At 35.0% G+C, this 24,550-nt stretch overlaps 1 protein-coding gene and 1 long non-coding RNA gene across 5 annotated transcripts in view; both read left to right on the forward strand.

Annotated features, from left to right (window-relative positions):
* The window catches only part of LOC123686720, a 42,631-nt gene extending 24,171 nt beyond the window's left edge, over positions 1-18,460 (forward strand). Inside the window, exon 3 of the long non-coding RNA XR_006748489.1 lies at positions 18,224-18,460. This is a non-coding gene — a long non-coding RNA (uncharacterized LOC123686720). The remainder of the gene's footprint in view (positions 1-18,223) is intronic.
* The window catches only part of LOC123686716 (nucleolysin TIA-1), a 446,243-nt gene that overhangs the window by 233,444 nt on the left and 188,249 nt on the right, over positions 1-24,550 (forward strand). For all 4 annotated transcript variants that reach the window (XM_045626957.1, XM_045626958.1, XM_045626959.1 and 1 more), the window contains exon 2: positions 18,865-19,027. In XM_045626957.1, coding sequence (XP_045482913.1) covers positions 18,865-19,027 — 163 coding nt within the window. The remainder of the gene's footprint in view (positions 1-18,864; positions 19,028-24,550) is intronic.

Raw genomic sequence — 24,550 nt, forward strand, 5'->3', positions numbered from 1 at the left:
AAATTTGAAATGATTATAATGGCAACACTGATGTATTTTTTGACATTTCTTATGTCATTTGGTTCAGGGGGGTTTTGCCGTTGTAATCATGAAAAGATACATTTATTTCTGAACATGTTAATTTGCGGTAAACAAGAATGTTTGAATTTTCGTTTTCTAAACGTTTATTGATTCGCTGAACAAACGAATGTATTGAAGAACTGACATTTCTTCTATAGTAAGGAGAGTAAAAAAATTCGGCTTGTAAACTGAGAATTGACAATGATGTTGGGCTATCTTTTGACGAGGGACTCTCAATTCAATGATCAAACTTTCAGCTTTTATCAGGAACTCCAATCAGGAATTTAGTACAAAAGAAATACAAAAAAAAACTTAAAATCAAAAAATATGAAAAAAATATTATGAAAAATATTCTCAACTTAACAATTTTGTGAAAATACTCACAAATGAGTCAATGAAGTCAATATTTCATTTTCGACTGAAATTCACAATAGTAAAACAAATTTACATTTAAACATCAATAATAAGTATTTAAATTTGTTTGATTGTAATGAATTATATTCAAATAATAAATAAAAAATATTCATTTCACATAAAATGATGGAATGTTAAAATGGCCGATGCATTCTTCTGTCAAAGTAAATCTGAATATCAAAATTTTTCATTTATATTACATATAGCTACACAATAAAATAATTCACAAGTAACGAGAAATATACAACTTACCTCTTTTTTGAGGATTTCATGAATATAATAGAGAAAAACCATTTTTTAAATTTCGCTGCGATAACTCTATCGATAACATTCATTCAAAGAAACCAGGAATATAAATGATATGACAGTTTCACTGTATGGGGTTCACATACACGAAGATACGCATTGACGTAAGCCCAGATTTCCATCAACTTTCTTGTTTAGTTGAATATGCAATGTAGCATGCTACAAATTATATTCTGCAGTAGGGAGTATCTATTTATTTCTTATAATCCTCCTCCTCAGTCCTTTCTCCTACGTAAGGAGATGGTGACGTCATGACGTTTGTTCGATTGTGATCGACCATTCGTCTCTATTCTGAGCTCTGTGAGAAGCTTTCGGAAAGGAAAGTCCTGTGAAAATCCGCCTCTTGATCGTCGACCCTTGACTTTCCCTTCAATAATCAGTCTCTTTCTTCTTTCCTCTTGGTGATGTGACCAAAGTACCTCAGAATATTTATGTTAATTTTCGTGACGAGTCTTGTATTAATCTGTAGTTCTTGAAGGACAGACTCATTTGTGCGTCGTACTGTCCACGGGATTCGCAATATCCTCCTGTAGACCCACATTTCGAAGGCGTTAATCCTCTTTGCATCCGCTCTCTTGATGGTCCATGTTTCAAAGGCATATGTTGCAACGGAAAAGATTGATGCACCCGAAGTTTTGTGTCCTTCCAAATTTTCCTTCCAAATCGTCCTTCCAAATTGTGTCCTTCTAAATTTTCAACAGATTGACTTTTGCTGTGCTAGCCATCGCAATCCGCCGTTTTATTTGCTAAGATAGATAGTTGATAAGAACTTAGGTCTGACAGTTCTTCAACAGCAAGGAGAGTAGAATACTTCGGCTTGTAAGCTGACAATTGACAATAATGTTGGGCTGAGAGATCTAGTGATCGAATGGCCAAAAAGACCTTAACTGCCCCACGTTGGGCGCCAAAATTATGTGTAACCTCTTTGTTACAACTCAAAATGCCCGCGAACCGTCGTTTGTTTTGGGTCGTGGTTCTGATCTCTGAATTCACCAAATGGAAGGGACAAAAACCTAGGTCGATCAAACACCTCTTATGATTACACGAGTTTTTCACAATTTGAATGTTTAAAATATCTGGTACCAGAAAAATTGACATACAATATTTTACAAAATAGAAATATATATATATATATATAAGTGAATCCGAAATTTATAAATTTATAAGAATTAAGAATAACTTCCCTGAAGAGATAAGAACTTAGGTCTGACAGTTCTTTAACAGCAAGGAGAGTAAAATACTTCGGCTTGTAAGCTGACAATTGACAATGATGTTGGGCTGTCTTTTGACGAAGGACTCTCAATGTAATACTCAAACTTTCAGCGTTTATCAGGAGCACCAATCAGGAATTTAATGAAGAAAATATACCAAAAAAAAAACAACCCTTTTTTGAGGGTTTTATGAATATAATAGAGGAACACAATTATATAAATTTCGCTGCGATAATTATCCATATTCATTCAAAGAAACCAGGAAAAGAAATGATCTCACAGTTTCATTGTATCGGGTACATATGCACGAAGATACGCATTGTCGTACGCCCAGATTTCCATCAACTTTCTTGTTTCCTTGAACAAATTGAATTTGCAATGTAGCATACTACAAGGTCTCTTACCTTCGTTTCCAGAGATAAGTTATGGTTCTTGAAGATGGCACTCATTCTGTTATAACATCTGCTCCAATGAACTAGGCAACCTACTTATACTGAGGATTTCAACATATTCATTTTGGGGTCCTAAACAAGATTCTTTTATTTCAATATGATTTCAAATATATTGCTGTAGTAAAACTATGATGAATTGAATGGGATTTCATTGAATAATAATAATAAGTTTATTACTAACATTAAAATGAGAATGGTTAAATCAATAATTAAAACGAACGATTTCGTATATGATATTCAGTTACAAAATGCTCTGTTGTACTCCAGATTCATAGCAGTGTAGTTAGAGTTTATAACCATAGGGTATTTTTTCAATTTAAGCTTAAAAAAAATTAGTCTGGCATAATTTACATAGCGTAATGTGAAAAACCCCTGATGGAAATGGAAACTCAAGGCAAGACCTCCGTGATTAGCTCCACTCAATTATGCTGAGAGTCTGTTTCAAAACGAGTTGGAGGTGTGCACTTTTTAATTAGGAATGACAAACTATGTACATTATATCTGCTTGATATAAAGTATAACTTGATCAGCTTTCATCTGTATCATCTCTGAGAGTTCTTATTATGCACTTCAGTTTCTACAGTACTTAATAAGATGGTCATTAATTTTAATTATTTCATCGGGGAACAATTTCCGTCTACAGGTGGCCTGAAACAACACCTCATCAATCTGAAAATTTCGAGATAATGAACAATGAATGTCTTGAGAACACTTGTCTCACAACACTCTTTGAAGTGAAAACATGTGATATCCTGGCTTCGATTAAAAAAATTCCTCAAATTGTCTGACCAAACAGAAACCAATTTTGCTTGTAAAACTTGTCCAAATTGAAATTTTGACGTATCCGATCGGCATTCAACATATGTGGCATTCCCCGAATGTTCTAAGCATGACTGCCAAGGTTTTGCTACGTACTCTGCCTTGGAACTTATTGTTGAAATATTTGGGATTATTACCAACCAACAATTGGATGCACCACATTATTCTCTTGGTTATTTAACCGAAATCCATAAAAAATGTTCTGATAACGTCTATAGTGGAAAAGACAAGTTATGAGAAGGCTTTCCAATGTCAATATGTCTTACATCATGAGTTGGTGTTGGGAAGGGGGAATATAATCCTCATCAAAACAAAAATTGACGGACGGGTTTCAGAGAATGTATTTATAAGTTATGAAGGGTGGAGGGTTTTAGAAGGGACACCCGATATACTTGACGAATTGTGTCGAAATGAAATTGGACACCTTTGATACTGATATCAGAACTGAATTGAGAAAGTTCATTTCCATCTCCGTCCAGGGATTTCCTCGTATTACATAGGATCTTCTTCAACATACTCCACTTTAATTAGCTCCACGTTTTTGCCGGTCTTCCTACGGAACAGACTGTATAACTGGATCGAGCTAATGTTCGAAGGCGAATGAATTCCCGATTCCAATCGACTGTAATGAAATTGAACGCATAGTTATCACAAAATAATTTTCTGAAATCAAGCTAATAAATAAGAAGAGAGATTATGAATTGCATAATGGTGCGAATACATTTACCGGCCAACATATTCGTATTTCTAATTAGTGAAAACGAGGAAAAAATAAAACTAATACAGTGGAAAAGAAGAAAACATATTTTACATTGTCATGGTTCTGGCACGCGATATTGCCTGCCAGGCCTTTTATTATGAAATGGAAGATAAGATCTGCGTTGGTCAAACTGGATGAAATGTCGGTAAAGAGCCCTATTTCCCATTTCGTTTCAGCTTATATTTCTTTCCGACTATTTAACTGAAACATTTCAGCATTTATCGCCTACTAACAACTTGTTTACTCTATTGGAATAGATTGAGCAGGTGGGAACTTGGGTCGATTGACCGTTTGCCACACGTTTAAACCGGTTTCTGTTCCATTGCTCTAATAGGCTGATTGACATTCACAAAGCTCGGAAAATATGATTTATATTACGTAGATACGCCAAAAGCATCACCTGGCCAGATATGGCTCAAGGGAGAATGTCTAACTTACAACTTCCAGAAACGGCGGAATATTTCGCTTGTTTCCTACATCTTGAAAGGGAAAGGGTAGACTTTCCGTGGAGAATTCATTCAAATATTCACGAATACTAATAAAAAACTCTGAATTATACATGAATTACTAAAAATCTTATTTATTCAGTGGGAAACGTAATGAATTAAAACAATAACTCATGGTATAACGTAAAAATTTATAAAATAACGAATGAATTCATACAAAAACTTCCGAATTAACAATAAAATCGAATAAATTCAAGGAACAACTTATAAATTCCTACAGTTGTTTGTGAATACCTACGAAAATGTGTGAATTCATAGGGAAATATGTGAATTGATAAAGAGAAATACATTTATTTCACACTGCAATCATAATCCAGAGGAAAATGTAGGGGCTGCTGATTTTTTGTGTAATAATGTCATTCACGAAGTATTCTTGATTAAATGGTTGTGAATAAGAAATAGATATAATAGTAACAAAATGAAAAAAAACAAATAGTTCCATTGAAAACCATTCGTTGTCAGCCATTTTCTCGAGGTAACGTTTTAATATATTTCCAACCACGCTATAGTGAACTGAATGAGATTCATGTGGAGCTGTTAAAGTTTCCAGTATCACCTGAACCTGATACAAATTGGGTTAACATGGTTCAAGGAACTTTGAATGATATCATACTATGTTTGCAATCAATTTATACGTTTATTTTACCAAAATTTTCCGATAGGAACAACAATTATTTCTCCACTTCTATAGCTTCGTCTGAAACAGTTAATCATTTGAGAAGACTCATTTGCAAAGACAATGTTTTTTTTTCATACGCAGATTTTATCGTCAAATAATAACGAAATCAGATATCTGTATCTTGTGTCTTTACATTTGAAAAGGAATTATGGCATTGTGAATGCCATTGGTGGCGAAGGAATTCGATTATTTATCAGATGAAGATAAAGAGTTAAGGCAGAGCCTATAAAAGTCAAATAAATTAACATATTCTTTCCGAATAATCAATCAAATTGAGAAAGAAAAATTAAAAACGAATCCTCCATCACGAGTATCACTCACGTACACGATGGCACAAACTGTCATAACTGTTTTTGAAGGCATTGACAGACACTAAGTTCACAACCGTCGAGAGCAAACCTTTCGATGAACCAATAACCCGATTAGAGTAGAAATTTCATTTCTGTGATGATTAAAAACTTTCTCCCGATAGCATGACCATGAAGACGGCCATCGAGGCTCAGTTTGAAGAGATGGCTAAGATCAACTCCAAAGAGATTGTCAGTAGCACGTTAGGTTGTAATTAGATCGCCTCGAATCGTCCTGTCTGTATGTTCATTGAAGATAGTCTCTCTTTGTAACTTGGTCGCTGGATACCCTCTAACAAGACCAAATCTCTATTGAGAACACCAAACAGGTCAACCAAACTCCATGGGGTGGACTGGAACAGGGCAGCAGATGTTGATGGTCTTCTGCATCATGAACAGAGATCTCTTAGTCCAATTCGCAATCGGAAGAATGTGGTCAGACCAGCTAAGATTCTCGGTAATAATAACACAGAGTTCACAATGACTGCTACAGGTGTTGATGGGGGCATCGTACAGTTAGTCCTTGAGAAAATCTAGGTGTAAAACAACACATTCATCAATCGCCTTCTTTCCTACCAATTTCTACGTTCATGTTCGGTTTCAATGAGCTTATGATGTTCTCGCGAATGTACATATGTTTATATGATCCCCACATAAAATATTTTAGTGGATCCTTTGTTTTCGTCGTACGGTTGAAATTTAATAGACGAAGACTTAATTCAGCAGGTGAATGTTAGGGAGATAGTATTCTCTCAATTTACGATGACGAATTATTATGACATCAAGTGTGGAAAGGCGTCTCATAACGAGAGGTTAAAGAGGTAATGAAATTACCTAGTTTTCCTGCCAAGTATGTCACAGTTAGGAAGACATAATGATGTTACTGGGAAACCGTTATATTTTCATAATAAACTGCGAAACGCATAAAGTTTCATAAAATACTCCAGCCTCCAGATAGAGGGTAAGGTGTTGAACATAATTCGGATGTATCAAATATTCAATAAAAACAACGATATTTCACGGGGCCTGAAAACAATAAGGATTTATTATGATTTTCATGGAAGCATTTTATGGAACCCTTATATGAAATATTCATAACAATATGAGGAGACGAAAACTTACGTCGTATCATATTTTGGCCCAAAACCTGAAATATTTTTCAGTGTAGAATATTGAAAATCAAAATGCTTTATATGAGGTGTAGTAAAAAGAAATCCATCATTTTCACTTGAAAAACAAGGCTAATACTATAGTTAGAATTATCCGATTTATGTCGAATATGCGTCAATATCGATGTATTTGGCCTGGCGTTGTCTTGATGGAACACAATTGCTCTCTTATTGGCTTAAGCTTGCCGCTTCTGGACGATTGCTTCCTTCAGACTGTTCAATTGTTAATAGTACAGTTGTGCCATGGGGAGCAGCTTATTGCAGATAATTTTCTCCCAATCCCACCTAACATACAGTAAAACTTTCCACCCATCAATCCTAGCTTGGCCACCGTTTCCAACGGCTCACCGCGTTTCGACCACGACCGTTTTCGCTTGACGTTGTCGTAAGTGGTCTTTTTTCATCACCAGTCACCAACCGCTTGAGAAATGGGTCGATTTTGCTACGTTTCAGCAGCGATTCGGATATGGAAATTCAGTCCTTGAGGTTTTTTGTGTTAACTGGTGTGGTACCCATACATCGAGTTTCTTCTTGAAACTTGCCTTATGCAAATTTTCAAGATTTTGGAGATATGTATATGAATTTGCTAATGGGTTGGGTTGAGTTAGGAGCATATAGTGATCTCGTTTCTGAACATATTAAGTGGATTAAAAAATCAACAATTACAAATACCCAACTCATCAAAATATTGAACTGTTTCAGCCATTAGATACTATTTGGTTATTCATCATAATTAAAACAAGTTTGGTACTTACTAAGTTCAGTTCCAGTTTTCGATAACGAAACGAACGCCAAACAGAAATTCTGTAGCATTTGATCAAATAGAATATCAAAACCCTGAAAATTATGGGTCATACGACAATAACTCTCTCACTAGGTTCTTCAGTGCAGATTCATTCTGATTTTAAAACCTTCGTATGGCAGATTTTTTTCACAAAAAACCCTGAATAGATTGTAATTATTTGTTCATCAGAATATAAAATTTCAACAATTTAGGAGTTCATCATTGCAATAATTGAGATACAATGGAAAAACCTTTTTATTTGCAAAAACTATAAATTTTTTCGGAAAAAATTAGTGGGACATACGAAGGTTTTTTCCAAAAATTGAAAGAATTGATCAAGCGATTTCCGCACAGAATCAAAATGGATCTGCACTGAAAAATCTAGTGATAAAGGTAGTGTACATCCCCAAGATACTTGAAAAATGAATTTACACCCACAAAATTTTTCGGAAATCTTATATTCATGGGAATGTTCGGTAGGACTGTTACATGTGAACAACCCTGTATATATTCAATAGTGAAAATTTTGGGAAAATAATGAAATGAAAGTTCCTCTACTACTTAATCCAAAAAAAAATCAATTCGAATCCCTAAGTAATCTTCTGTGAGCTGATTCCCTCTGAATAAAACCGATCTTAAATAAGTTTATGTTGTTTCAGGCAAGAGGAATTAAAGAATGAAGAAACAGCAGATGTCGTTCCCTGTTATTTATGCGGTATACTCAACTCCCAGAAATTATACCTCTCACAATCTGCGATAAAAGGATTAGGTTTGTTTCCACAGGTTCGATTCCACAGTCAACGTTGAGCTTAACTGATTCAAAGGAAAAGCGGAAAGCTTCCGTTCGGAATTTCTAAAGATACATTCTTTGAAGTTTCATCCTTCGTTAGAGAATCAAAAATCTTCGACTTGGATTTATAGGTCGTAGAATATGATACGGGGTGTTAGTGAATATGTGACATTCTACATGAAAAAATAACAGCAGTTTGCCATATAATTTTAGTTAGAAAATGACTTTTTCAAGGTACAGTGGTTTAAAATCAAAGCGTGAAATTCTCCCCTTCCTTTCTTTACTGTGTGATATATTGAGACCAGAAACTATGATTCATTATGAAAATCACCTGAAGTGAACAGCATTCTTGTAGATACACCCTGTGTAGACTAACCCTTGAATGTAGGTAAATTCAAACAACCCTCTCGGAAATCTTCACGGTCCAGAACGTGGGTAAACCACAAATAAAGTTATAAAAGAGCAATTTCACTTCAGCATTAATTGAATAGCCGTCCAAACCAACCAGCCACCGACCAAATTAAATTGAATGTGTAATTTTATAATGTTTGATAAATTATTCACCCTTTCCCTAAGAAATCAGACCGACAGTGTTGAATACTAGGACTTTCTGCATGTTTCATGATTTCACTTTAGAACATAAATGAATTTTTCAAAATGGAAATCTCTTTTTACTGTTTGATGAAGGGAATATGTAATTCTTTGTCATAATAACACATAATTGAAGCTCCTTCTATCCAAATATGCCATTCAGGATAATTGATGCAAAAAAATAGTATCAAGAAGGTGACAGCTATCCTGTTGAAAGTAGGTGTTCTGTGATACCGCAAAATTTTCCATAACTCGAACAAAAATTTTTTTTTGTGTAGAAATTACAAGGCGATAGATCTGGAGATTTTGACGGCCAGGGAATATCACAACAGAAAAACACGTTTCTCAAGACAATCATTGTCGTTGTTGAAGCCAGAGTGTTGGTGGAACAATTGTTGTTAACATTGAATAATTGTGGAATTATTCTATTCTATATTATTAAAATGATAGAGAAACGTTTGATTTCGGAGGTATTTTTTCGTTTAGTGTGTACAGCTCGTAGAGAGAAACGAGAAAAACTAAAAATACTAAAAGAAAGAGAAAATTTCGAACTAACGCCTCGATAATTGAGATTATAGCTCCAGATTATCAATTATACATATGGATTCACGGCTTGGCTTGATATTCAAGCTACTTGGCTTGAACTTGACTTGAAATCAACTCGATTTCAAGTTGAGTAGTAGTTTTTCAATGTCAAGTCAAGTACTTAATGAATAAATACTTTGAAACACTACTACTTGACTTGAACTTGAGTTGATTTAAAGTAAATGGGTAAAGTAAATCTACCTAGAATACATATCCATTGGTAATGTGGAATTATGGGCTATGTAGATCATCCTATATTAGATCAACCGATATGTTAGATTTACCTTATAGGTAGATCGACCTACAAGGTATATCTACTGACAATGCGGATATTTAGGCTATGTTGATCTCTACCTACAAGGTGGATCAACTGGCATTGTGAATTTACGGACTATGAAGATCTATCTTTAAGGTAGACCTACCTACAAGGAAGATCCATTGCCGTGCTAGTTTTGTTTTATTTCATTCAATAATGAAGTTCCATCGAGTAAGGGTCGCATTCATTAAATATATGATGGAATCATTAACAATTCCTCAATTCTACAGCGCAATTCCGGAACACAAAACAAATACAGTGAAACATCGATACTCATTCCAGTTTCTTCTTTTTTCGAATTAAGGGAGGAAAAATCAGATCTACCAGGGGATATGGCGTCTGTAACTCTCCCTTCCGGATCGTTCCGTGGATAAAGAGCTTTAGCATCCCCTTTCTGCTCCTCCTTGATATACAGGTGGGATGCAGGAACTTCCGGTGTAGACTGGCAGAGCGAACGTCTTGCCTAAAAACCCTATGCGTGCTGTTTCCTCTAGAGATGACGATCTCTTGCATCTGTCGCATGCCTAACTGTTTTTTTATTCTTTCGTCCTCCGGTGGGACCTGCAAGGAAGCTCCACCGCCAGTTATCCATTTGTTTATCTTTCATTATCAAGGATACCGATTGAATTAAAGGAAACTGGATTTAAAACAGAACTCTGGGAGAAAATGGCAAATTTAAACAGAATAATTAACTCGCACAGAAAAATATTCTGGAACTCTGGAAGCGAATTAAATATTACATCGGCTATTGTATAATTTATGAAAAACTGAAAGATCGCTGGGACTTAATTCGGCATTCTATAAAAAATCGGCGAAATTTTAATGATCGTTTATTATTTCTCACAGACGGAATGTTTCATTTTCAGAATCTTGAGATCTTGAGACATGTGGAAAATCTTAATTGGTCCATCATGTAATAAAGGATACATTAATATCCAAATACCATTTCTCTGATGACAACATTTTTCCCCATGGTTACCTTAATATTTCTTCGTTTCGACATACAAAATTCCATTCACAATGCAAAATCTAAGAGATTACTTCAATCAATCAACAGTTTTTCGAACTTCGCGACAGTAATAATATCTCGTTTTTCTTCAATCAATTCCTGCAGTTTTCTCGGCAGAATATTAACTGAATATTCACTAAGATAGAGTTGTTTTAAACTTCGATTCGTAGAAATTCAACCTTCAAAATCCATTGAAGGAATTGATAAATGAGGTTCAGAAAGCATATTTTTTGATATTTCCTAATGCTCATGCCAACATGCGCTATAAATAGATCTTGAATATTGTCTCGAATTACAAACGTTCATTATCGAAAACAACAAATCAATAGCATCATTTTTTGTGAAGGGAAATGTAAGTAAAATAATTGTTAGTAAACAGACGGCATTGTTAACGCCACACAATGATTTGGGTAATCAAAATTGGTGGCTATTTCGGTATTCATGCGATTGGACAAAAATTGATATTGATATTCTATCATACAAAAATATGAATGCAGTTTATGTTGGTTCTGGTTTATCGGTGTGCATTCAACAAGAAGAAATCATTTGTAGGGAGCTCATATTACAGTTTACATAATACAAAATCGAAAATGTTTGACTGACTTCATACGCATGTAACCACTGTGATTTTCAGTACTATTTAATTTATTTCACTATATTGATTTAGTTCGATATATAGGCGGAGTTATTTGAAACACAATATTCTAGTCAGTAACGTTTTTGGCATGACCGATTTTTTATTATGTCACAATGTCAATAATTTTCGAATTTTGAGCTGAAAATAGTGTCATCTCAAATGGCATGGATTCCACCAGGTGATCGATATCCTCCTGAGATATTGTATATCAGGCAAAATGTTATTCATGCCGGAGAGCTTCTAGTACTTATGGAGTAATGGCTAACCTATGTCATTCGACGTTCCAATACAGTGGAAAGTTGGAGTATACCACTCCAAACGTTGCTGTCGGTGACAAGCCGTCAGTGGAAGCACAACATGTGGTCGATAGGGCTGCAAGCCAAAAGCTCTTATTCGAAGGTAAACTGTTACAGGACGTCCCTCGTTTCGAAATCAATGATTGGCTATTGATCGTATATTGGTCTTTTAATAGAAGATGGCGATCCTGGACCTCATTTTTCTGTCTTGGTCGTCGACTTCCTCGTCTACGACCTTCTTGACCCTCTCTAGACCATGCTTGAGAACACCGTTCAACAGAGGATTGGTTACGGTTATTATTATTATTCTTAATCACTGTAAAGAGGTCGTTGCGGTTCTGTTGACCTTACGGGAACCAAATTGCTCCTTTGGTCTCAACCCTACTTATTCATACAAACCCAGGGAAGGGTCGATATGGTTAACGATACTGACGATATCCTTAGGAGCTTTGGCTATTACTTCCTGAGTATCCAGAACTGACTTTCCTATGTGAGTGGTTCTTAGGCCAGAAATTTGCATACTATGTGTTAGGCTGTTTCTACATCCTTTCCACAGAACCTGCAGATCTCATCTGCTGACTCACCAATGCTGTACAAAATGTATTTGCACCGTCAGTATCCTGTCAGCAGTCCCACCAGAATTTCAGCTCGTGGTAGCTTCAGAAACTTCCTGGTCCGGTGAAAGCACCTCGAATTTCTTTGCCTAAGCATGAACTGGAGTGTTTCTCTATTGTCCCACTATCATTGTTGGACCGCTTCCGTATATTAGTCTTTTCCAAGCCCACAGAAGAGATCAGGATGAACAGGTTTTAATCTTGTTCCTTTTCCGCAAGTTCATCGGTTTTTTCGTTTCCACAATGCCCCAGTACTGTCTGTTCGGTCGAGGTTAAGACGAATAGTAATTTCCCTGAATGTAAAACCATCCCCATTTAATCCAATAATTTTACCTCTGTGAATTCACATAGATGTCGATGATTTTCATATTTTCGCACTCTAGGCATAATCGCAGCCTCAAAACACAAAGTAGAGCAAAAAACAAAAGAATTGAAACCAAAAACAATACCGAAATCGATTTAATTTTCTCCTCTCTTTCATTCACTAAAGAGGTGGACAGACAACTTGACACAAGACAGAGAGGAATGGGCAGAAATGCAGGAGGCTTATGTTCAGCAATGGACACAGAGAGCTGACTAATGATGATCATCCACTATAGTGGATTCTATGGGTTCGCCTAAGCATGTACCCAAATTGGTTGATTTAATTTCTCAGACAATATAACAGTAAAACGGCAAATTTTTCCTGGCTACTAGATAATTTCGAATGAAATTTTGATCAATCACAACCCTGGCTAGTTTCGTCCAAGTTTGATCAACTAGTTCCAACACTTTTTTGGTGTTGCATTATTATGTCACATAGTAAGAATACATTGAAAATGTAGCTTGAATTGGTAATTCTTAACCATGTCATGCTTCGTGTTGATATCTTCATCAGAACCATAAAAAAAAGTCATACAGATAAAGAAAAAAAGTTATCAACTAATCACTATAACATCATTGATGCGATCATTGACTGTATAATAACATCTATTCAATAATAACTTTTTAACAATTTTCTTGAATTAACTAAAAACAAGAGATCAAATATTGTGAGGCAAATGGTTACACAGTTTAACAGATTGATACATAGGAGACATCTCTAACTTTGTTGTTCTGTGCTTGGGAACATACAATGTTCTATCACTTCTGGTTCCATAGTTATGAAAACTAGATAACTGTATGAATTTTTTCCTTCACATATAGTAGACATTTCAAAATGGAAATTGACGATAAGGTCATAATATTGTTTTCTACAAATATTGGTGTACAGGACGAACGTGAAAGTATGCTGAAGATTATACGTTAAATACGTTTTTGTATCATGAAAGCCCTTCCAACATCCGAAGAGTTTCCCCAGAGTAGAATATTATACGACAGGTGGCGCTATAGACCATGCTGTAATAGATATTTATTAGTGATTCTAAAGGAATTAAGGTTTTCACCCTATTTATGGCAAAATGAGAACTGTTCAGTTTTGTGCAAACAGAATCAATGTGCATATCCCATTTGAAATTATTATCAAGGTGAATGCCAAGAAATTTAGTAAAACTCTTAGATATAATAGCACTATCCAAATGGCGAATCACCAGCTCACGATCACTATGCATAATAGTGAAGTGGATACATTCAACCTTATCAATATTGATCATTAAATTATTCTTATAACACCAGTTCACAAAGCTCTCTAGTAGAAGCTCACAGAGAGCCTGAAGTTCCTCGAATGTTGGGGCCGAAACTACTATCAAAGCATCATCAGCGAATAGACTCAACATAAACCCTCTTATCGAAGACGAAAAGTTCTACACGTCAGCAAATCCAGGAAAAGTACTCTTAAATATAAAGAATAACAATTTGAGTCACCTCGTAAAATCTAACGGAAAACTTATGTAAAAATAATTTGCGCAAAAAAAGGGTAAACCTTCCCTTCCTAATAATGTACGTTTATTTTCGAATCACCTGTGTACATGTTGAAGGAGAAGCTTTCTATCCTTTTTCAACTAGGCCTTTCATTTATATCAACATCTCTCTCCACAATTTTCGGACATATACTCATATGAATCTCACATGATCTTTTTATCAAATCCCAGTACCGATATATCGTGTATATCCTAACACAGATGTAAGGCTCGTCGTTGGAGATGAGGATATCGGCTTGGTAGAGAGTTTTCCCAATATGATCACAGCATTATTTTCCATTTTTCCTCTAGTCTTACTCACAAGATTGAATTCTTACTGGTATTTCAACTAAGATAAATATATATCTAGTCCAAATTTCCTCTTTTCATCATGAATTCCACAATAAAATTGACAATAAATTGTCGAGAAAGAACAGATCAAGATCAAATAAGAGTTATTTCAACATAAGATGAGACATAAGGCGAAATAATTGTTTCGCCAATACCAATAACCTTCAGACTCTTATTTCTTTTCTTTTCATTTAATCTTTATAAGTTTTTGTTTATTTTTTATTCTGCATTAATTATTTATACTCGTATATATTTCCGAATATCAATATGTTTTGAATTGTTTCAGTGATTTTTATCCTCTTTTACACACTTATTGTTGAATGTATATATGAAAGACAATGTTCTCTACTAGTCATTACTACTCATCTGCTATATATTATTCTGAAATTGGTTTTCATCAAATAAAAACCGAAACAATGGATTATTTCGCCTGAGATTTTACAGTCCTTCAAATCACAAATGTTGAATGAAAAGAGTCGAGAATACGTTCCAAAGAATTTCTCATGAATTATTCTTGTAAACAAATAATTCCGTGATTAGAAACGAACCTGGGGACATTGTTTACATGGCTGTTGAAGTCTAAAAGGAAATGCCAACCATTTTTCAATTAAATGATCCTTTGATGAGGCAAACATTGAATATTAATATTTCGAAATTTCCAACGCAAGCATCGCTGTTTCGATATTTTCAGTTTGATAGTCGTTTCAAAGGAAGAATATGAAGTGAAATTTCAATTTCAGATCAGATAGAACTTTGATTATTTCACAGATGTCTCATCGTTCAGATCCAATCGAATAATTTGATTACTAAGAAATCAGATTATACGAGGAACAATTAATAGGGAATCGCATGCAGGATCAAACGATATCAAGAGAGAATTCAATGGATGCTATTCATCTTCCAGCATATCGATATTTTTTATCAGAACTTCCGATCCCAGAGAATTTCAACACAATGAAGCTGTGAATCGAAATATTTCCGGGGATAAGGATAATGAAAATCTCCTTTGTTTCCTATAATTTTTTCCAACTATGTGCTGAGTTTATATTGTTGTTTTTTCTTGTTCAATCCGAAGTTGCGATTCATTGAATTTACTTTGAAGTAAATTTTTCAATTGAACCTTGATAATAATGAATAATATTCCTGCAGTGCAGTAGGACTATATAATGATGAAATAGGTAGATATTTCTTTTCGTGATTTAAAATAAATCCATTGAAACTAGGAATACCACAGAGATCTGTGCTTCGTCCACTTTTTTTCTAGATATTCATCAATGACCTCTTATCCCTACGGAAATACTTTATCCTTTTTTTCAACACATTTATTTTCTCAACATTTCTGAAGATTAAGTTGTTTCGTTAAATAGTGTCACACCAACATTTTCTCAAGTACCTAACATAAAAAACTGAGTATGTTTATTATTCAATTGTCAAATATAATCGCAAACTTGTTCTTTACCATTCAGATAATGTTAACTCATATAAATCTCATAGAACATTTTTCTATCTGGATAATGGTTCGAGGTATTTTGTCCCAATTGTAGCAATTTAAGTCATCTTTCATTTCATGATCTTCTTCTGGGAAATTCCTCAGAAGTTGGTAGGGATTATATCATTCAAACCTCAAAGTTCTGAACGTACACCGAAATTTATTTGAATGGAGATTTTAAGCGAATATTGGTTATGATGTAATCCAATTTGAACATCTAGTAAGTGGCTTACATGATTTTGCAGCCACATTCGTACTGTCTTTGAGGAATTGAAGCTTATTGAGTTCCTACATGCAGCGTCTTATCTCGAAGATCAATGCTTCTATGATATCAGTAAATTGGCATAACAATGTAGCTTCAATACTCCCACAACCAAAAGCCAAATATATCCAAACTAATTGCTAGATTAATCAAAAGTGTTTTAAATTTGGATATGAAATTTACCTTTTGACTTTGAAAAATCTTCAAGAGTTCACTTGAACTATTTCTAAAAGCAAAATACAATTGGATTTTTAACAGCTTCGAGCGTATTCTGAATCAATTATTCTCTTTCCGATCTAGGATAAGGGATCAGGCTCAGGATCCACAAATATGGGAGGTATCGATTTCCCTAAAAAATCGAGACACAACTAAATGATTCAAAACGGCTTTTTCTTGTGTAATACAATAGGTCTGGCGGAAATTGATCTCTCTACGAATGAACGAGATACGAATTCCAGTATTTGGTCCTCACATCCTGTATTCGAGTATTTGTAACCTCATCTGACCCAGGTAAACGTATCATATCGATAAAAATCGAAATGAGGGCAGAAATAGTTAATTGGCGCATTGTGTTGCAAAATTTCAAAATCGATAGGCGGAAGGTGAAATGAATATTTTAGTGATTTTATCTATCATAATTTGAATGAGGAGGTGTGCGTAAAGATGTCTTTTTCGGAGCTCGTTTCCAGAACAGAAGCGCAATATTATTTCGGCAAAATAACTGCATTTTCTAACATTCAGCCTGGAATAATATCAACTTTGTTATTATATTCAATAAGGTCGTAAATACGATAAGTCTCGAACAAAATAAGTAAGAAACACCAAATATCGAATCAAAAGTATAACAATTCAAGAAGAATATAAAAAATGCTCAAAAACGCAGGAGTACTACAAGGTTCTGTTCTTGGTCTGGTACTCTTCATTATATACCTGAATATACAACAGTCAGCGAAACAGGTAGGGACGTAAGCAGATGATGCGACTATCATTAACAGAGCCAAAAGAGATTGCAGTTGGGCGTGATCTCAGGAGATGCGATGAGAAATGCAGCGAAGTGGCAGGAGCACATCACCTGGAAATCAATATGAAGAAAACATAGGAACTTTCTTTCTGTACCAAGAAACTGCCGAGTTCTGATAGTTTGTCTTTGCTAAAGGGTTCACAATAGATGATCTGCTTTTCTGGAGAGAATATATCGAGACACTATGTGACTACACTATAGACAGTTTTTCTTTTGGTGCGTAGAATGAACCAGATAGAAGGAATAGCAGTAGGCTATCCTCAAATACCATGCACAATTCCACTATATCGCGACATATGGCATCATTATATGGGGAAATTCATATGCTGCCCATAAAGTCTTCATGCAGCAGAAGAAGACACTGAGAGCCATAGTTGGGGTACCTCCTGGCATAAGGAATATGGCATGCAATCACTTGCTACATCTTGCTCGCTTGTGTACGTCACATTCACCAAAATATGGATAGTCTGATGAGAGGAAAGGATGTTAACAAACACTGAACGTCATATCACATCTAATTCTGCCTGAGCATCGTCTCACAAATTTGCAGAATTCAATAAGGTGCCTGCTATTTCGTTTGTTTGTCATCTTGGGTTGAGTTATGCGGTACTGATGATCCCTAACAAGGGTGAAACCGGTATATCGCTACTCTCCCTCGATGACATGCATTCTCCTTGGGTTACTTTCGATTATGATTCCTACGTAATAGTGTGAAAATCTTCTGTTTGACAATGGTTATGTTGATGGCATTTTGCTGATACATTAACTAGATAGATAATTAATATCGTATGATATTATTACACACTTGGAAATTGTATTTCTTTTTCTCTTTCTTTTCTTCATTCATTTTCAATTATCAGCCATTTTATTTATTGCAGAATTCATGTCGATACGTTGTAATCAGACTCTACAATAGGCTTCCTGCAGACCTGAGGTCTAGGGAAAACACCAGTAAAAATGATATGAGGAAGGTCCTTGAAGAGAATTCGTTTTATACTATTACAGAATTTTCAACTCACAAATTTGTAATTTTTATTGTATGAATGTAAAGATATTTTTATGTTTGAAAACGTTCCTTGTTAATTTTGAAGGATAATAAACTACTATGACTATGACTATGATTACCTTTCCATTTGAATTTATATCTACCAAAATGTACGTCAGCCATCAATTTGATTCAATTATTTGATTTTTGTATTGATTTCTCAGGATTGTTGTTTCGATAATAAGTTTTAAGAATAAAATTCCATTTCAATGATGAATTACAATCGTGCTTGATAACCTTCATCAGAATTAACTCATTTGAGTTTTTAACAAAGAATATAACTTCTGCTTTCCTAAGAATCAGTAAAATAATATAATGGCACTTGAGATTGCGAATACAGAATCCGTGTCAGCGACACAATAGTGGAAAACAAATAGTGGCCAGTCCCAACCTGTCCCGGTCGCCAGGACAGAATCGCTTTGTGGTAGACCAGCTGCGAAATGCACTTGATTAATGCTAGGTGTTTATTCACAGGACATGAAAGGTGGATGGACCGCCTCTTCCCCTGGCAGTACGACCCCTGGCAACCCCCAACCAACGCTACTGACCGTTCAGCCCGTGCTCACTCAGCCTCAAACTGGTACTCAGATACAGACCACGCAACAGTCTACGCAACAACTTAAATTGGATACTTCCAGTAAGTGAAATAAGGCAATTATTTTAAAATATTTTCGTTCATCAGGCTTTGGTTTCTATTCGATCCTTCGTGTTGAGTTTCGGATCATTTTTATAAACTTTAAATAGAATTTGCAGAATGGCAAAGGAGCTGGTTCCAAATTTTACAACAAAATTTAAAGAGCTAGTTTGGCTCTGATTATTTGATGAATTGATGGAGAATTGACAGTTTCCATTGCGTGATCTTCAACTCTATTAACTATTACTCTTGAAATCTGGACAGTCCAGATTTTCGATAATATGGATTTGCAGAATGGCGGATGCGTCGGTTCTAAAAATTCAACAAATTGATGAAAGATTCATATTGAATTCAATAAAAGGATCATATTTTAGCAATTCATTAAAATATATAGTTGAATTGAAAATCAAATTAACAACTACGCACTTTTATATTCGAATCTTCTATTGAATTGATCACTTCCAAAAATTACAATCGATTCTTGAATTGGCAATGTTTTACTAACTCCAATTCTGATAAATTCCTTTTTTGGAATATCGTATGTTCTTTTTCGATTCAATATTGCTTATGCTCAATTTGTCTTTTCTTCTAGTTGCTTGGTAGCTATTATTTGCTTCCGTAGGATTATAAATTTCAATTCTTTCCTGTTTGAGCAACTTAAAACACAAACTGTGAGACAATTCCAGTTCCTGATCAAAAATACCGCCAAAAGGTATTGACGAAAGTATTTGTCGTTGAGCTGGTACAGGTGTCTCCTACACTCACGCGCAGTTGTAGCATTGTCGGTCATTCAGTTTCAGTGTTTTCAAAACTACATCAAAAATACATTAGATTTTGCTGATATGGTTCCGGCAAATATTTTACTTCTCAAAAATTAAATCACAACATGCAGAAGACAAAGGAGAATTCGATTTACGAACACTAAAGTTTGCTCGAAGCTTGAAAATGTTTTTGCACATTTAAAACAAAATATTCAACGGAACTCACAGTCAGATTTTGTCCACTAACGAATTCCACTACAGGATTTGAGGTCTGATCCTACTCTGAGAATTTCGAGTTCCTAGGTTTTTCATTTTAGAGTTATTTTGATTATGGGCGGACATAATTGAATTTGACCACCGATTCGTGTAACAAGGGTTCGAGAAAGTCTAGGGAAATATGTGATAATTGAATCATCTCACGTCAGATATAAGTAAATCTATGTCGTGATTTTCCCGAATGAGAAATGAAAATGTTATATCAATTGATACAAAGCTCTAAATATTTATCAATAATGATTAGAAACGAGAGATTTGAGGGTTCTACAGGAGCATTTCCTCCAATATGAAAATTCCCACTGCTACAGAATGGAAGAATGCTTAAAACGAAATTAAAAGATTGCTTGGTCGTTGATCCTCTAGCCCTACTTTTCACAACGTTAGCAGCCCTGACAGTTGAGTAGCGTTCAGGATTTTAAAAATCACATTATTGTCGTAAGTGGGATTTTAGAATGTCAAACAGTTGTCAACCGACTTGCTCCTCTTTCTGTCAAACATTGCTCCGCTCTGAAACAAAATGAGGTTTCTTAACGCTTGACATGAGCATTCTGGGATGTTGAAAAACTGAAATGGGGCACGTGACTAACAGCCGACGTCTATTGGTTGCTCATTCATTCGTGATTCCTTCACAAGTGAATTCCGTAGATTTTAAATAGAATATTCATATACTGAGTGGCGTTGTTTTTTCACTTTGATCAAAAAACATAAGAGTACATTTCCAGGATGAATTATTCACGTTCGTTTTCTCCATTAAATACTTGAAATTTCATCTTCCAAAAGTTCTATGTGTCAGCAATCCCATAAGAAATGTTTTTCATCTGGTTTTTTTCATTCCTTCGAAGTCTCTTTCTTATTCAAAGTTCAAATTTTGAAGAAGAAAGATCATTTACCTAAATGCTCACTTCAACCGAACGGAATTCAATTTGAAGTTGGAAAACTCATGTCAGAAAAATACGAGGAATTGATTATATCGCAAAATATCTGTTATCGATCCAAATTCCTGAGAATTTGTTTCATCTAATGTAAAAATTCAAAACACTTGAGATCACTATCAAAATTGAGCGAAGTTCACAATTATGGATAGATCAAAAATATTTTTTGTTACAACAACAAAAATATACGAAAAACCATTATTATAAGTGCACTATCGAAACTTTATATAAGTTATCTATATAGGGTGAGTCTTTGACTTGTACATATATTTCAACCGATCGGAAATCAGGATTCGGAAAAAATGGTAAAGGAAAAAAATGATTCTTTTGATCTCTAGAATCTACTTCTGAAATATATGTACAAGTCAAAGACTCACCCTGTATAATGAAGAAGGTACTAAAGTATGAAATGCTCTAATGATATGGGAGAATAAGGAAATAGAAAGGTTTTTTCAAACGATTCAGAAATCAACTAGTTATATTTGTACTTCTATGAACATGTTTCCATGCAAAAAATACAGAAGTACAAGACTTTTCTGTGAAATTTTTTTGTAACTCGATCTCCATGAACTGTACTTCTATACATAAAATAACCAGCTTCGTAACTTTGATGAAAATTATAGAAATGCTGGTCTCAAGTGAAAAAGATACTTGAATTGGATCGTGATCTAAATTTTCGAATCAAAAGTCAAAATGTGAAAAATCTAATTCACGGTTTATCAGTATGCTTAAAAACTGCGCTCAACAGTCAGCTTTTGGAATTATTAATAAAAAATGGTACTTAACAGTCTACTTTTTCTAGAATTTGCCTTCAAAGTCAGCGAGGTGGAAAAAATCAAAGAACTAGACATTTACTCAAAAATTAATTTTTGCCATTTTAAGATTTTTCTGATCAAGTTATGATAGAAATGCTAAAAATCAATGAAAATTTGCTTTAGATGTTGGTCAAACAAAAAGAAAAAGGTATGGCAATAAATCACACATCATAATGTAAATGAAAAGAAATTCATTTATAGAATTTACAGTAGGTTTTCAAAGTGGCCATCTCCAGCCTCAATAGCCCATGAGGGACCTGTTTTTTTCTTTTTGACGTCAATCTCGTGTCGATATTTTCTCCTCTCCTATAATTTGTTTACAGAATGGTGAAGGGTTTAGTTTCTAAATAAAAATCAGCATTCATCCTGGGAGAATGCATGTGTGAATTGTTTATTCGAATGCAAATTCAATTTCGAGTTTTCAAAGGGTTTGTTGATAAATCACCAACAATATTTAATATTCCAGTAGATAATAATTTGCAAACACAATATTCCGGTTTCCATGTATTACGGTGTTACCGAAATATAAATGCAAATAAAGATAATTTGTTTATCATTTCTAAGCTAAATAAAACCTATATCTATTAAATCGACGATATACGGAACAGTGTGCATACTCAATCAGTTGAAGTTATCATCAAACATTTCCCCGGTTAATTAAATCAAAATATTTTCCTTCAATTCATGGTATTTGATTCTGAAGCCAGCCTGAAGGGGGGCGCTTACATTCAACCTGGACTCAACAATTATGTTCATCTATAGCTCATGTTACATACACTACATTAATGTGGAAATTAAGGATTGCAAACTTCGTAATCCAAACTGCAAACAAAGAGGGCCCTGATTTTATTAGTGGAAAATTTCAACAACTACTATTTCATATCAACACCACACAAAATACCATGTTGATGGCAACATTGAAATTCACGTGTTTGTGCCACTCGATTGGTTGTTTTCCTTCTAATTTTTGGTTGAATGAGACGAGGCGTTGACTTTTCGAACAATAACAATAATCATTTCTGTTGTTTCAAAAATAGTTAAAAGTTATTTTCAAGAATTAAATAATTCAAGTTTTCACACGAAATCAATTTGCATTTAACATCTCATCTACATTCTGTGTATGTAGAAGTTGTTGAAGCTCATTTAAATAAACGATTGGAAGGTTTGTTTGTGCTTCATTTCATTAGTAAATCATTCATTCAATCGCCTTCAAACTTCGGGAAATTACGAAGTTCTTAAAAATGTACTTGAAGTATTCTGCAACCTACGCATCCGCCAATTTGCAACCTTCTCCTTTTCATTGAACTATACGTAAAAATAAACTGCTCCACATGAGTTAGGGATATTGACTTAAATTGCAGGAAAATATAGTTTGAATGAGTTTTTTGTGATGAAAATTCATATTAATATGATTTCAAGTTGCAGGAAATAAAATTAATTTTAGCCTGTAGGTCTGTAGCGTATACAGGGTGGATAAGAAAAATCGAGTAAATAACGAAATTTTATTCTCGAAGAATTCAAGCATTTTAAGACTATCAATACAATGTATGGCCTCCACGGGCATCAATAACATCTTGACATCTTTGCCTACTACACACGAGGTTGTTGAACATTTCTTGAGGAATTTGCTTCCATGAACGGGGCAGAAGCTTTCTCAGATCATTTAAGGATTCTGGGGTAGGTTGATGATTATCTAATCTTCTGTGGAGCATATCCCATGTATGTTCTATGCAATTCAAATCTGGTGAGTGCGGAGGTATTGGTGAATGTGGAATACCAAGCTCCTCGCGCGCATTCTCAACTATGGCTGCACGGTGCGGTCTAGCGTTATCGTCTAGAAATTGAAAAGTTTCTCCAATAGCAGCGTGAAAATTTGGCACAACATTGTCATTGACATGCTCCCTATAGTGTAAGGCGGTCATATTCCCACGACAGATGTGTAGATCTGTGCGCCCGTTGAAACATATCCCGGCCCATACCATAACACTACCCCCTCAGAATGGATGGACTTCTTGGACATAGCGACGATTACGGGGTATGCGTGGGATTGTCCATACACTTATTCTTCGAGAATCTGAAGATCGTCCATATCTGGATTCATCAGTGAAAAGGACCCTACGCCAATGATCGTTCCAATTGATATATCTCCTTGCCCATTCCAGTCTTTGACGCTTATGGTCACGTGTTAATTCCTCTTAATGGATTTCTAGAACCTAGATTCACCTCTCTCAAACGTCGTCTGATGGTTTCGATGGAAACTTGGACCCCATCTGCATTTTGAAGACTATTCCGTAGCATTCTACACGTACATGCAGGGTTTTTCGTCGCCCACCAAGTCTTAGTCTTTCCAACACGGAACCTGTCTCCCTGAACCTATTCCAAAGTCGAGATATCACACTTTGGCTGACTTGGAGCCTTTCCGCTACAAAAACCTGAGTTAGGCCACCCTGTAGCATTCCGATAGCCCTATTAGCCTCAGCGTTTGTTAATTTAAGTCTTGGCATTTTCAGAAAACTCGTTTCAAATCGAAGCCGTTGATAAACTGACTCCATTTCAAAATGAGAACATTCATGAAGCATATGCAAAGAACCAAACTTCAGAAAAAAGGCGACCAGATTGACGAAATGTCTCATACTGATTTTTATTGGATCGATTCAAGTTGTTATTGAGTTTAAAATGATTTTACAGCGATTTTCTCGCAGATTACATACTTTTTAAAACGATTGAATACGATATCCGTAA

The sequence above is a fragment of the Harmonia axyridis genome, chromosome X (assembly GCF_914767665.1).
Source record: "Harmonia axyridis chromosome X, icHarAxyr1.1, whole genome shotgun sequence".
Taxonomy (NCBI): domain Eukaryota; kingdom Metazoa; phylum Arthropoda; class Insecta; order Coleoptera; family Coccinellidae; genus Harmonia; species Harmonia axyridis.